This window comes from Dendrobates tinctorius, unplaced genomic scaffold (assembly GCF_039654945.1).
Source record: "Dendrobates tinctorius isolate UK_male_01 unplaced genomic scaffold, ASM3965494v1 ptg000056l, whole genome shotgun sequence".
Taxonomy (NCBI): Eukaryota; Metazoa; Chordata; class Amphibia; order Anura; family Dendrobatidae; genus Dendrobates; species Dendrobates tinctorius.
In genome coordinates, this window is record NW_027361724.1 from 14,861,942 (window position 1) to 14,875,000 (window position 13,059).

The 13,059-nt window shown below is 42.9% G+C and overlaps 1 protein-coding gene across 1 annotated transcript in view; it reads left to right on the plus strand.

The window, feature by feature from the left end:
- The window catches only part of COL6A1 (collagen type VI alpha 1 chain), a 92,024-nt gene that overhangs the window by 37,541 nt on the left and 41,424 nt on the right, over positions 1–13,059 (plus strand). The window contains exons 17-19 of the mRNA XM_073577517.1: positions 6,577–6,630; positions 6,716–6,751; positions 11,544–11,606. Of these exons, the coding sequence (XP_073433618.1) occupies positions 6,577–6,630; positions 6,716–6,751; positions 11,544–11,606 (153 nt within the window). The remainder of the gene's footprint in view (positions 1–6,576; positions 6,631–6,715; positions 6,752–11,543; positions 11,607–13,059) is intronic.

Genomic DNA, 13,059 nt, shown 5'->3' on the forward strand with positions numbered 1-13,059 from the left:
ACACGAGCCGTACGGGCCGGGGGCAGTTTGGCAGAGGTGTTCGTGGTGCACACAGCAGAAGTGGCGTTGGAGACAGGGGTTTCATGACAATGTTGTGGACTGATTTTTCAAGTACCGCTCACACAACTGGTAATACTGCATCGATGGAAAGTGACAGGAGACAGCAGTTGTCAACAATGGTTACAAACTACTTTTCCTCCCATATCGATGTTCTCCCACACAGGTCATTCCCCTTTGACTATTGGGCCGCTAAACTGGACACCTGGCCTGAATTGGCACAATATGCCTTACAGGAGCTCGCTTGCCCAGCTGCAAGTGTGCTATCGGAAAGAGTCTTCAGTGCAGCTGGATCAATCCTGACAGAAAAAAGGACCCGTCTGTCAACCCAAAATGTGGATGATCTAACCTTCATTAAAATGAACCACGCATGGGTTTCCAAGGATTTTGTACCACCTTCCTCTGATGACACATAGGGTGACAGAAAAATGGCTTGCTTTGGTCCACCTCTTCCTGGGACTTGACCTATTTCACCTTTTGCATCAGCTGAATGTCCAACATCAACATATGCCACTTTCTAAAACTCCCTAACTGTGCTGCCTCCCCCCCCATGGCCGGGGTCACCACCTAGCGCACGACACCGTGCGAGTGCCGTTGCCCTGGACAGGTGGGTAGGCCGACTCTTGGGCGCGGGCACTGGTACAGGGTCCTTCATAGTGCAATCAAGTGTCTCTGACGGTGGTCGTGCACACCCGCCGTCAGACACACCGCCGTACTATGAGGGGCCCAGTGCCAGTACCGACGCCCACGAGTGGGCCCCCCTTGCTTGGGCAGGGCCCCAGCATTTGCAATCTTTACCTCTCCCTGCTCCTCCGCTGTGTAGTCTGGGCCGTCAAATCCATACTGTGCCTGACACCGTCTGAGCTGCCTCCTAATGTATAGACATATATTTTGAATGTGTATGCTATCCATACATGTTATCCGGGGAAACGGTACCCTTTCTAACCTTTGTGCAATTACGTGCAATCCATACTGGGCCTAACACCGTCTGAGCCTGCCTCCTGAGACATATATTTTGAATGTGTACGCTATCCATACATGTTATCCGGGGATACGGTACCCTTTCTAACCTTTGTGCAATCACGTGCAATCCATACTGGGCCTAACACCGTCTGAGCCTGCCTCCTGAGACATATATTTTGAATGTGTACGCTATCCATACATGTTATCCGGGGAAACGGTACCCTTTCTAACCTTTGTGCAATCACGTGCAATCCATACTGGGCCTAACACCGTCTGAGCCTGCCTCCTGAGACATATATTTTGAATGTGTACGCTATCCATACATGTTATCCGGAGTAACGGTACCCTTTCTAACCTTTGTGCAATCACGTGCAATCCATACTGGGCCTAACACCGTCTGAGCCTGCCTCCTGAGACATATATTTTGAATGTGTACTCTATCCATACATGTTATCCGGGGAAACGGTACCCTTTCTAACCTTTGTGCAATCACGTGCAATCCATACTGGGCCTAACACCGTCTGAGCCTGCCTCCTGAGACATATGTTTTGAATGTGTACGCTATCCATACATGTTATCCGGGGAAACGGTACCCTTTCTAACCTTTGTGCAATCACGTGCAATAACATACTGGGCCTAACACCGTCTGAGCCTGCCTCCTGAGACATATATTTTGAATGTGTACGCTATCCATACATGTTATCCGGGGAAACGGTACCCTTTCTAACCTTTGTGCAATCACGTGCAATCCATACTGGGCCTAACACCGTCTGAGCCTGCCTCCTGATGTATAGACATATGTTTTGAATGTGTACGCTATCCATACATGTTATCCGGGGAAACGGTACCCTTTCTAACCTTTGTGCAATCACGTGCAATCCATACTGGGCCTAACACCGTCTGAGCCTGCCTCCTGAGACATATATTTTGAATGTGTACTCTATCCATACATGTTATCCGGGGAAACGGTACCCTTTCTAACCTTTGTGCAATCACGTGCAATCCATACTGGGCCTAACACCGTCTGAGCCTGCCTCCTGAGACATATGTTTTGAATGTGTACGCTATCCATACATGTTATCCGGGGAAACGGTACCCTTTCTAACCTTTGTGCAATCACGTGCAATAACATACTGGGCCTAACACCGTCTGAGCCTGCCTCCTGAGACATATATTTTGAATGTGTACGCTATCCATACATGTTATCCGGGGAAACGGTACCCTTTCTAACCTTTGTGCAATCACGTGCAATCCATACTGGGCCTAACACCGTCTGAGCCTGCCTCCTGATGTATAGACATATATTTTGAATGTGTACGCTATCCATACATGTTATCTGGGGATACGGTACCCTTTCTCACCTTTGTGCAATCACGTGTAATCCATACTGGGCGTGAGAACGGCTGGCGAGCTGTTAAGCAAGCTACAGCACCTGTGGTTTGCACACGTAAGTTTTTCATTTTTTCAGGAATGATGGTTAGGCCTAATTCCGGAACTGCGGTTGACCTGCACTTACTGGGAAATCATTGTTCGCGGGTAATAATTGTAATCAGTGATCCCCATCACTAACGTTGTTCAGCGGGTTATCTGCACCTGTAAGCGACAAATGCTGGCCTTTTCAGTGTAGCGCACATGCAGCCACGGACATGTAAGGGCATGACACACCAGTTATTGGCCAATCTCATGTGCCAGAGCCTCACGTGTCCCTCTAGTAAGCCGGACTCGGACCGCGGGGCATGACGGAGTCTCGTTCGTTAACGGAATTAAGCTTGCAATGTGTGCATCTGTTCTGTAGCTGGCATGGTTGAGGTTTCCCAGGTGGAGTCGAATTTAACCGTAGGCTCCACTCCTGGTGGTGCCCTTCTGGACATTCCTTTAAGGTTCAGCTTTGCAACCATACTGCCCACGTAAAACAAACACTTTGCCTTCATGAACACTGTTTGGAGGGTCATGACTCGTGGGAATAACGCCGCCCAATCAGTTAACCTGCTAGAGAGATCCTTCGTTGCTCCCAAGCATGACATCACACTCCCTAGGAAGAAGGTAATGCCACTGTGGCGACCGTACTCCTGGGGGCGACACAAGTGCACTGATGCCCAGCCACTGCTCGATGAATCTGCTGGTACATTGACCCAGACCACTACATTCCCCTCGCACGCTACACGACCTGAATCTGACCCTGATGAAACTCAGGTTACCCTTCCCATATACAGTTCCATCTTACACGGTGACAAAGAGGAAGCTGCAGATGAAAGTGCAGGTTCGGCCCACCCGCCATCAGACACACCACCGTACTATCAGGGGCCCTGTGCCAGTGCCGTCGCCAACGAGTGGGCCCCCCCTGCTTGCCCAGGATCACAGCACTTGCAAAGTTGAAATACTGTGCAGTGAGATGGAAGATGGGGACGACGAGGAATCCAGACAAGTACAGGGATTCCCTAGCGAGGAGACTTATTTGATTGTTTTCAATGTTGGGACAGCAATTTTTGGGGAGCACTATACTCTGGAGAATGATAGATGGGGCCCACCATACACTGGAACATTCCAAAGGTGGACATCAGACACTGGAGCAGCATTTACAGGGCCCATTATACACTAGAGCATTAGAAATGGGGCCCATTATGTTTGGAGCATTATTTGGGCCCATAAGACAGTGGAGCTTCATCCATGGGGACCAACATATACTGTAGCATTATGTGGAGCTCATCATATACTGTTTCAAACATTATATGGGACCAATGATTCTGTTTGGAGAAATAGATGGGCCTCGTCATGAGATGTAAAAAGTGAGGTATTTTTCATTGTACTATACCGCTATTTCTCTGCCGTATCGGAGCATGATGAGTTGTGGTATGTGTTAAAGGGGCGCTCTTTCGCCCAGGGCACATGAAAACCTGCAGCCAGCCCTCCCCCCCACAACTTTAGCCAAATAACCCCCATTTTTCAGTGCGTAACTTGTATTATGAAGTTAATTAAGGTTGACAAGCTTAAGTAAGAAGAATTGATGCTTTCGGCATTCAAATGGGCACTGTAGGTGTGTTTCCTGTCCTCCTCTCACTGCCGACTTTTATTCCCCATTGACTTACATTGGGTTTCGTGTTTCGGGACGACCCCGACTTTTCCCTATAATCGGACGATCTTGCTCGACCCGACTTTTGGAAAAGTCGGGTTTCACGAAACGAAACGCGACCCTAAAAAAACAAAAGTCGCTCAACTCTACTCACTATTATTCACATTTTATATGCACCTGTATTTTCTGCAATATCTCTCGCATGTGCTCATCTATGTTTTGTAATTGCTCATATTTTGAAATATTTGTAGCTATGTATTGCACCAGCGTTTCTAGAGGCATGTGCTGAGAGGTGTCCTTTATCTCTGTTCTTCTTAGTATATTATACTTTTGCTATTATATATACAGTGAACTTTCATACTTAATTAATCTTGCATATCCACCTAATTAGTCATCGTTTGCGATAATATATATGCAAATTATGAGCTGCTATTATTTTTCATCCATTTTTTTGTGCAAATGCCTATTGCAAATTCTATATTCTTTGTTTTTTTTTTTTCATTTTTATGCTTGATTGGGCTCAAGAGTTTATATATTATTGTTCAATTATTTGCTGTATATTCATATATAGGGAATAGTGTGACACAATTGTGGTTGTATTTTTTGTTCCATCACTTTCACATCTGTTATCATATATATTGCATATGTACTATGAGCATGCTATTCAAATATTATCATTATCTATATTTCGAACATCATTGCGCACATAACCATAGGTACATGCATGGTTGTATTTTGGTTGCTTACATGTCATACCATTATTGTATGTCTATTCAGTATATTTCCATTCATGCAGAATTACTTTACTATCCATTTGTATCATGTCACTTTACACCTGGCTGGGTGCAGAATATAACTCACTATGTAAATCTAGCTCCTTTATCTGCGCATGCGCTGGCCTAATTATAGGCATTCTCGTGTTGTATCATTTGAATGCATGCCAGAAATCCATCACTGCACGCTTGTGCAATTGTCATATAGGCCTGAATGGTTACACACATGCACCAAGCCGTCCAATATCCAGATTGGACCCGGAGAGCTTGCGCATACCTTTTTTGCATACCTCTTTTTCTCTTTACTTTATATGCTGCAATCTTTTGGGGGTATGTTGTTGGCTGATCCCTTATTATATGTAGTGCCCTCTACAAATTGTTTTTCTCTGCAGCAGGAAAAAACTCATGTAGTCCACACAAGTATATACAAAAAAGTCTGGTCAAAGCCAAAATACCAGGAAGTATCAAAAACAAAACAGCTTTTTATAAAATATGACACATACACATGAAAAAAATGCGCAAAAAAGGCACATAAAAAATACACTCAAAGACGCAAATACAAAATGCAATTATGCTAATTTACTTAAAGGGAATCTGTCACCCCATTTTTCGCCTATCAGCTGCTGGCACAGCCATTAGGGGCTTATCCACAGCATTCTGTAATGCTGTAGATAAGCCTCCGATGTAACCTGAAAGATACGAAAAATGAATTATATTATACTTATCGGGAAGCGGTCCGGTCTTCGTCCGATGGGTGTTGCGGTCCGGCGCCTCCCATCTTCTAACAGTGTCGTCTTCTTCTTTGCCACCTGTCGTGGCTTCTGCACAGGCGCACTGCTCTGCCCTGTTGAGCAGAGGAGAGGTCTAGCTCCTGCGAACTGCAGTATTCTGCTCTGCCTTTAACAGGGCAGAGCAGTGCGCCTGCGCAGGAGCCGCGACAGGCAGCAAAGACGAAGACGACACTGTTAGAAGATGGGAGGCACCGGACCGCAACACCCATCGGACCAAAACCGAACCCGGACCGTGCCTGGGTGAGTATAATATAACTCATTTTTCTTATCTTTCAGGTTACATCGAGGGCTTATCTACAGCATTACAGAATGCTGTAGATAAGCCCCTGATGGCTGTGCCAGCAGCTGATAGGCAAAAAATGAGGTGAGAGATTCCCTTTAATAGGTGCAGAAATTGGGCAGACAATCTGCAATATCAAAAAAAAAACTCACCAAAAATGCATTATGGGAACATAACCTTAGAAGCATTTTATAACTTTTTATAATGTCAAGTTTTTACCTTGAAGACAGTTTTGGAACTAATAATGATAGTTGTCAATGGCAGTTCCAAATATTGGACAAATCCACGCTGTCCAATACTGATCTATTTCTGGATTGTTATGGTAAATCCATGGTACTTTACACTATTGACCACAATAAAGTAAAAGTTTTTGATACGTTGTCGAAGTTTTGAGTGAAAACTTTGTTATTATAAAAGATGCTGTCCAAAGTGAAAAACAAGATACTGTGCATGTAGGAAAACTAAAATTACCCAATTTATGTAAAGAAAAAAATAATAACTGTACCCTAGACTTGTCAAAGAAACTGCCCTAGGTTTATATCCCCAATATATCGTCTGGAAACTGTGGATTACTTATTTTTAGCAATTTTATTACCTGTTTTTTTTTCTTGTGAACCCTTATGTTTGTCACTTACTTTACAGGGAGATCCTGGAGGAAATGGCCCACCTGGGGAGAAAGGTGAATCAGGTGATGAGGTAAATAGTCAAAAAACTTGGGATTATAAGTTAAAAAAAAATCTTCTCAATTTACAGATTGTTATATTTAATTTGGTCTCTACAGGGTAATGCTGGACCTGATGGAGCTCCAGGTGAACGGGTAAGAGAGCACATTTCTTCTGATTATAACTAACCCGATGTTTTGGTATAGTCATGTGTTAGATGCAGATTTTGCGGTGCATTAAATTCTTTGAAAATCTCCAGTGTTTAGGACATGTTGTAGCTTTTCCCTGAAGTACTGTATATCAATTTGATCATGGATTTTTTTACATCATCTTGCAAAATTGCTGCTTATTTACAGACAGATACTGTATGTTAACTTTTTATTATAGTATGGTAATTGTGCAGTAAACTGCTACAATTAGTAGAGTATTTTTTATGAGCACTAAAGGGAATCTGTCAATAGGGTAAACCCTCCTAAGCCGTCTATGTGGGCACGTAGCTCATAGGAAGCTGAATAAATGATACCTTGATATCCGCAATCCAATGTCTTATTCCATAGAAATCCATGTTTTTCCTTATATGTAAATTTGTTGTGAATATCTATGAGTCGGACATAGATCTCTCTAATAATCTCCCTGCAAAGATTATTTTAAATGAAAGGGGGAGTTACTAGTGTGAGCCATGTAGATCAGGAGCAATGAGAAAATGGAAACTGTCTTAGGAGCGCAGGAAAGAGACTCCAACAAGAGATGGGTTTAAACCACAACGCGTTTCGATGGAGGATCCGTCTTCATTAGGTGGAACTTCCACCTGATGAAGACGGATCCTCCGTCGAAACGCGTTGTCGTGTAAACCAATCTCTTGTCGGAGTCTCTTTCCTGCGCTCCTAAGACCATTTCCATTTTCTCATTGCTCCTATCCCCCATTGGAGGTTTTCGGTTGGAGCTGCGGTGGAGATCTGACATCCTTGTCAGCCCCTGGGTTGCTTCCTAAGCGCTCCTTTATGACCGCTTATCACTGACTCTTATGTAGATCAGGAGAGCAGACTGTCAGTCATTATATGTCTCACACTTGTAATAGCCCCATTCATTTCACATAAGCTCTGGAGAGAGATTCTCAGGGAGATCTATGTCTGGCCAATAGATCTTACCAGCTCATTTACATATAAAGAAAAATGTGGATTTTTCTAGAATAAGATATTGGATCGCAGATATCATGGTATTGTTTTATATTGTTTTATTCAACTTTCTATGATGTACATGTACATATAGATGGATTAGGAGGGTTGATTCTATGCAAAGATACCATTTAAAGGGATCTGTCACCAGGTTTTTACTAACCCATCTGAGAGAAAAATGATGGAACATTTAGCTGACATTGAGCCTGGGGTGCCAGTTACTCTATTTATGGTGCCAACTTCCTCTGCTTAGGTAAGATTTATTCAGACCTAAGACTAGTGATGGGAGAACCTGTGGTTGTTTGGTTTCAGCAGGTTCAATCGAACATCTAAAAAAGAGTTAGGTTCGGGTACCAAAATGGTACTCAAACCAGGACGCCATTTAGATGAATGAGAGGCCCAAACATTCGTTGTTTGCCATGCTGCCATCTGTGCTACAACGCAGCAAACGCAGGCTCTGATCGGAGGTGAGATCATTACCGCTGGTCAGAGAGCTGTGGTTCCCACGTTGTCAGATGACAGTGTGAGCCAGCAACTGCGACTGGTGGTAAAAAGGTTTGTAGTAGTACTACGAGTTAGTAAAAGTACTAACTAGTAGTACCCTCTCATCAGCATACGTCTGTGAGCATTCATCAGCAGGCGCCTATGCTATAAATAAATAAATAAAAAATGAAGTGGGGCCTCTTAAATTTTGGATAACCAGTGCATTCAAAACTGACAGCTGTGGGATTCAACCCTCAGCTGTTAGCTTTATCATGGCTTGCTATCAAAAATAGAGGCATCCCACGTTTTTTTTGTAAATAATTACAAAAAAAGACATGGCCCCCCCATTTTTGACAACCAGGCAAGCTAAAGCAGACAGCTGGGGGCTGGTGTTCTCAGACTGGAAAGGGGCCATGGATATTGGCCCCCTCCAGCTTAAAAATAGCATTCACAGCTGCCCCAGAAAAGGCACATCTACTAGCGGCTGTAAAATACTGACATCAGCCCCACATATATTACCCCACTTGCAATAGCACCAGGGCAAGTGGGAAGAATCAGGCAAAGCACAAGAATTTTCTGGGGCGGCTGTGGGCTGCTATTTGTAGGCATTGGTGGGCAATATCCATGGCTCTTTACCAGTCTGAGAGTACTAGCCCCCAGCTATCTGTTTTAGCTTGGCTGGTTGTAAAAATTGGGGGGGACCCCACACCATTTTTTAAAATTATTTCTTGAAATAATTTTAAAAGATGGTGTGGGACCCCTCTATTCTAGATAACTAATCATGATAAAGCTGACAGCTAAAGGCTGCAACCCACAGCTGTCGGCTTTGCCTGTGCTGGTTATCAAAAATAGAAGAGTCCCCATGTCATTTTTTTACATTTATTTATTTATAGCACAAGCTCAAGCATTGGCTGATGTATATTCATATCAGTGGCACCTGCTTCTGCGGTTATCAGCGACAGCAGTTGTATGCTGATGAAAGTAGTAATCTCTCATCAGCCGATGCATGAGACATGTGGTAACCTTTTTACCACTGGTTACAGCTGCTAGCTCACACTGCTATCTGTCAATGTGGGACCTGCAGCTCTCTGACCAATGGTAACTAACTTACCACCGATCAGAGCCGCCGGTGTTTCTCACGCTGTCACACAGATGACACTAGTAAACTCAAAATGCAGTTTTTAAATTAAGGTCTTTATAATTAAGGGAAAAATAAATATAAACCTGCAGGGCCCTATGTGAAAAAGTGATTGCCTCCCTCTTAAAAAAATAACTGTGGTTTGTCACATCTTTGGGAAGCTGAGTTCAAATTCCCTATCCACACACAGGCCTGATTACTGCCACACCTGTTCTCAATCAAGAAATCACATAAATAGGACCTGCCTGACAAAGTGAAGTAGACCAAAAGTTTCTCAGAAGCTAGACATCATGCAGTGATCCAAAGAAATTCTGGAACAAATGAGAAATAAAGTAATTGAGATCAGTCTGGGAAAAGTTATATTTTTCTAAAGCTTTTGGACTCCAGAAAAGCACAGTGAGTCATTATCAACAAATGGCAAAAACATGCAACAGTGGTGAACCTGCCAGTAGTGGCTGGCCGACCAAAATTACCCCAAGAGCACAGCGATGACTTATCCAAGAGGTCAGAAAAGACCTCACAACAACATCCAAAGAATTGCAGGCCTTACTTGGCTTAGTTAAGGTCAGTGTTCATGACTCCACCATAAGAAAGAGACTGGGCAAAAATGGCCAGCTTGACAGAATTCTAAGATGAAAACCATTGCTGAGCAATAAGAACATAAAGGCTTGTCTCGGTTTTGGCAGAAAACATCTTGATGATCCCCAAGACATTTGAGAGAATCCTGTGTGGACTGACGAGACAAAAGTTGAAGTTTTTGGAAGGTGTATGTCCCATTACATCTGGTGTAGAAGTAACACAGCAAGTCCACCTCTGAACGGCCTAAGAAAAACAAAATTAAGACTTTGGAGTAGCCTAATCAAAGTCTTGACCTTAATCCGATTGAGATGCTGTGGCATAACCTGAAAATGGCTTGGAAACCCTCCAGTGTGGCTAAATTACAACAATTCTGCAAAGATGAGTGGGCCAAAATTTCTCCAGAGTTTTGTAAAAGACTCATTGTCAGTTATCGCAAACGCTTGATTGCAGTTGTGCTGCTAAGGGTGACTCAACCAGATATTAGGTTTAGGGGAGAAATCACTTTTTAACACAGGGTCCTGTAGGTTTGGATTTATGGTTCACTTAATAATAAAGACCTTCATTTAAAAGCTGCATTTTGTGTTTACTTGTGTTAACTTTGTCTAATATTTACATTTGTTTGGCTATCTGAAACATTTAAGTGTGATAAACATGCAAAAGAATAGGAAATCAGGAAGGAGACAAGCACTTTTCACACAACTGTATATATAATTATTCCAAGGGTGTTTTTAATAGTATTTTAAAAATTTCTTTGAATGCAAAGCTCTGTATAATCCCACTCAAACCACTGATTGATATCTTTCTGTGTACACTGTGCATAGGCAGAAAGCTGCCAGTCAGTAGTGGGGATGGGGTAATACAGAGCGCATGAATATGAAGGAATACAAAGACATGTTTACTAATCTTCTGATAAAACAGTTATTGTTTCAAAACTACAGGAAGCAGCCCAGTAAGTGACATATCACTGGAATCAGGGCCCCTGTCTCTACATTATACTGCTCTCAGATTAGGCAGCAAAACCCTGGTGACAGATTCAATTTAATACTGTGTTGAGTACCATTTCCACTGCCCAATAGGATGCACATTACTGTTTGTTGAGAGCTTGAGATCTGACTTGGTCCCTGATTCAGGATATCGTTTATAGATCACCAGTCATACAACAAAAGTTAGTACTTTTGATTACTTCCTGAATAATAATCTGTCTACATCACGTAGTAGACGCACAAGTGCACAGCTCATTAGAAGCCGAAGCTCTAGTAACTGAACTGCAACTGTAACAAGCCATGCACCTGTACATCCATCACACGATCAGAACAGATGTTCATCTGCTGGAAGTAAGCAGCGATCTTGAAAACCACAAGGAATTTTCAAAACGTTGATGGAACTGGAGTAAAACCTCTAAAACTCACTACATTTTGTGCATCTACGAGTTTTTGCAAAAATTGTGAAACATTTCAAATAGTTTCATGCCAGAATTCTAATCAGGGCCTTCATGTTTTATTGTGAATGTCATATTATAAGAGTTTTATACACTTAGTAATTAACACAACTTTTTCTGTCTTTTTTCTACAGGGCGGTCCTGGAGAACGTGGACCTCCTGGGGTATCTGGTATACGAGGACCCAGAGGAGATAAGGTACATTTTGGGGAAGATTTCCTTAGCCACATGCAACTGAATTCTACCTCAAATTGGGTAGAAACGATGGAATACATAGCACGTTGCAAATGTTTTTGTGCTTTAGACACTTTTTACCTATTATAACAGTTTTATACACTCGTAAGTGTGCCAAGATAAGTAAATCAATGCTCATATGTATTTCAGCCATTGAGATGAACGAGGAATATTGAGATTTTAAAAGTGACCAAATAAACAAGGCTTTCTTATGTCGATAGCTGATAAATCAGGACACTAATATATAATATTTATTAGCGTATATGATATATTTTACAAATACCCGTTACTAGAAATCCGCTCTACAGGGAGTCTCATACATTTTAAGGGAACCGGTCATGTTGAAACTGGTTTCTGATCTGTAGGCAGGATGTTATAGAGCAGGAGGGGCTGATTAGGTTGACAGATTTTTGGGGATGCTTCCATAAACCTATTATTAATTAAAGGAGTTGTCCATCAGTCAGACAACCCCTTCTCAATCAGCATGTTTTCTCCCAGTAAAATAGCAACACCTATATTCACCTCTAGTGCCGGCACTCGCTCTTCCGGGAATCGTGCGGCATTACAATGATTGATGCCGCCAATCAGCGTTCACTTCACTCTCCCCGCCTTCGGGCAGTTTAGACATTAAGAGGAAATCGGAGCTGCAGCTGGACACTCACTTCTTCTTGATGTCTGATACTTCTGCAACCAGTGAATCCAGCGCCGATTACATAATAATCTCCCGCGAGCCCCGAGAGAGCCATTGCCGACACCCATGGAACAGCATTGGCACCGGAGATGAGTATAAGTGTTATAATTTTACCGGGAACAAACCTTCAGATTGAGGAGGGGTTGTCCAAGTACTGGACAATAGAGATGAGGTAACATTGTCAGCTCCCTCTTTATTCGGCAAGCTATACTGTTTACCGAAGAAGCTGCATCAGGAACCCGGATAACTGGAGCGCTCCCTATAATCAGCTGTTCTGCGCCGCAGCTGCATGTGTCGCGGCTGTGTGACAGTCACAACACACAGACTACCATGCATGTGCTGTGACTGTCACACAATCGCTCATCTCTAGTGGACGACTCCTTTAAGTTTGATATATCAGGTAGTTGGAAAATATTCATTTTAACTTGTATTTTAATTATTGAAATCCCAGGAACTTGTATGCCTATCAGTCCAGTGGGCGGTCCTTCCCAGTGATTGACAGTCTTACCTAGATGACTGTGCTTGCAGAAATAGCTCTCAATCACTAACTGGACCAACTACTGGACTCATATATACATATACTAGGTGAAGAGCCCGGCGTTGCCTGGGCATAGTAACCAACTGTGGTTAGTTATAACAAATTATAATGATTATATCTAATATATAAAGCTCAATGTGTGTGAGTATGTATGTGTGTATGTATATGTGTATGTCCGGGATTGGAAT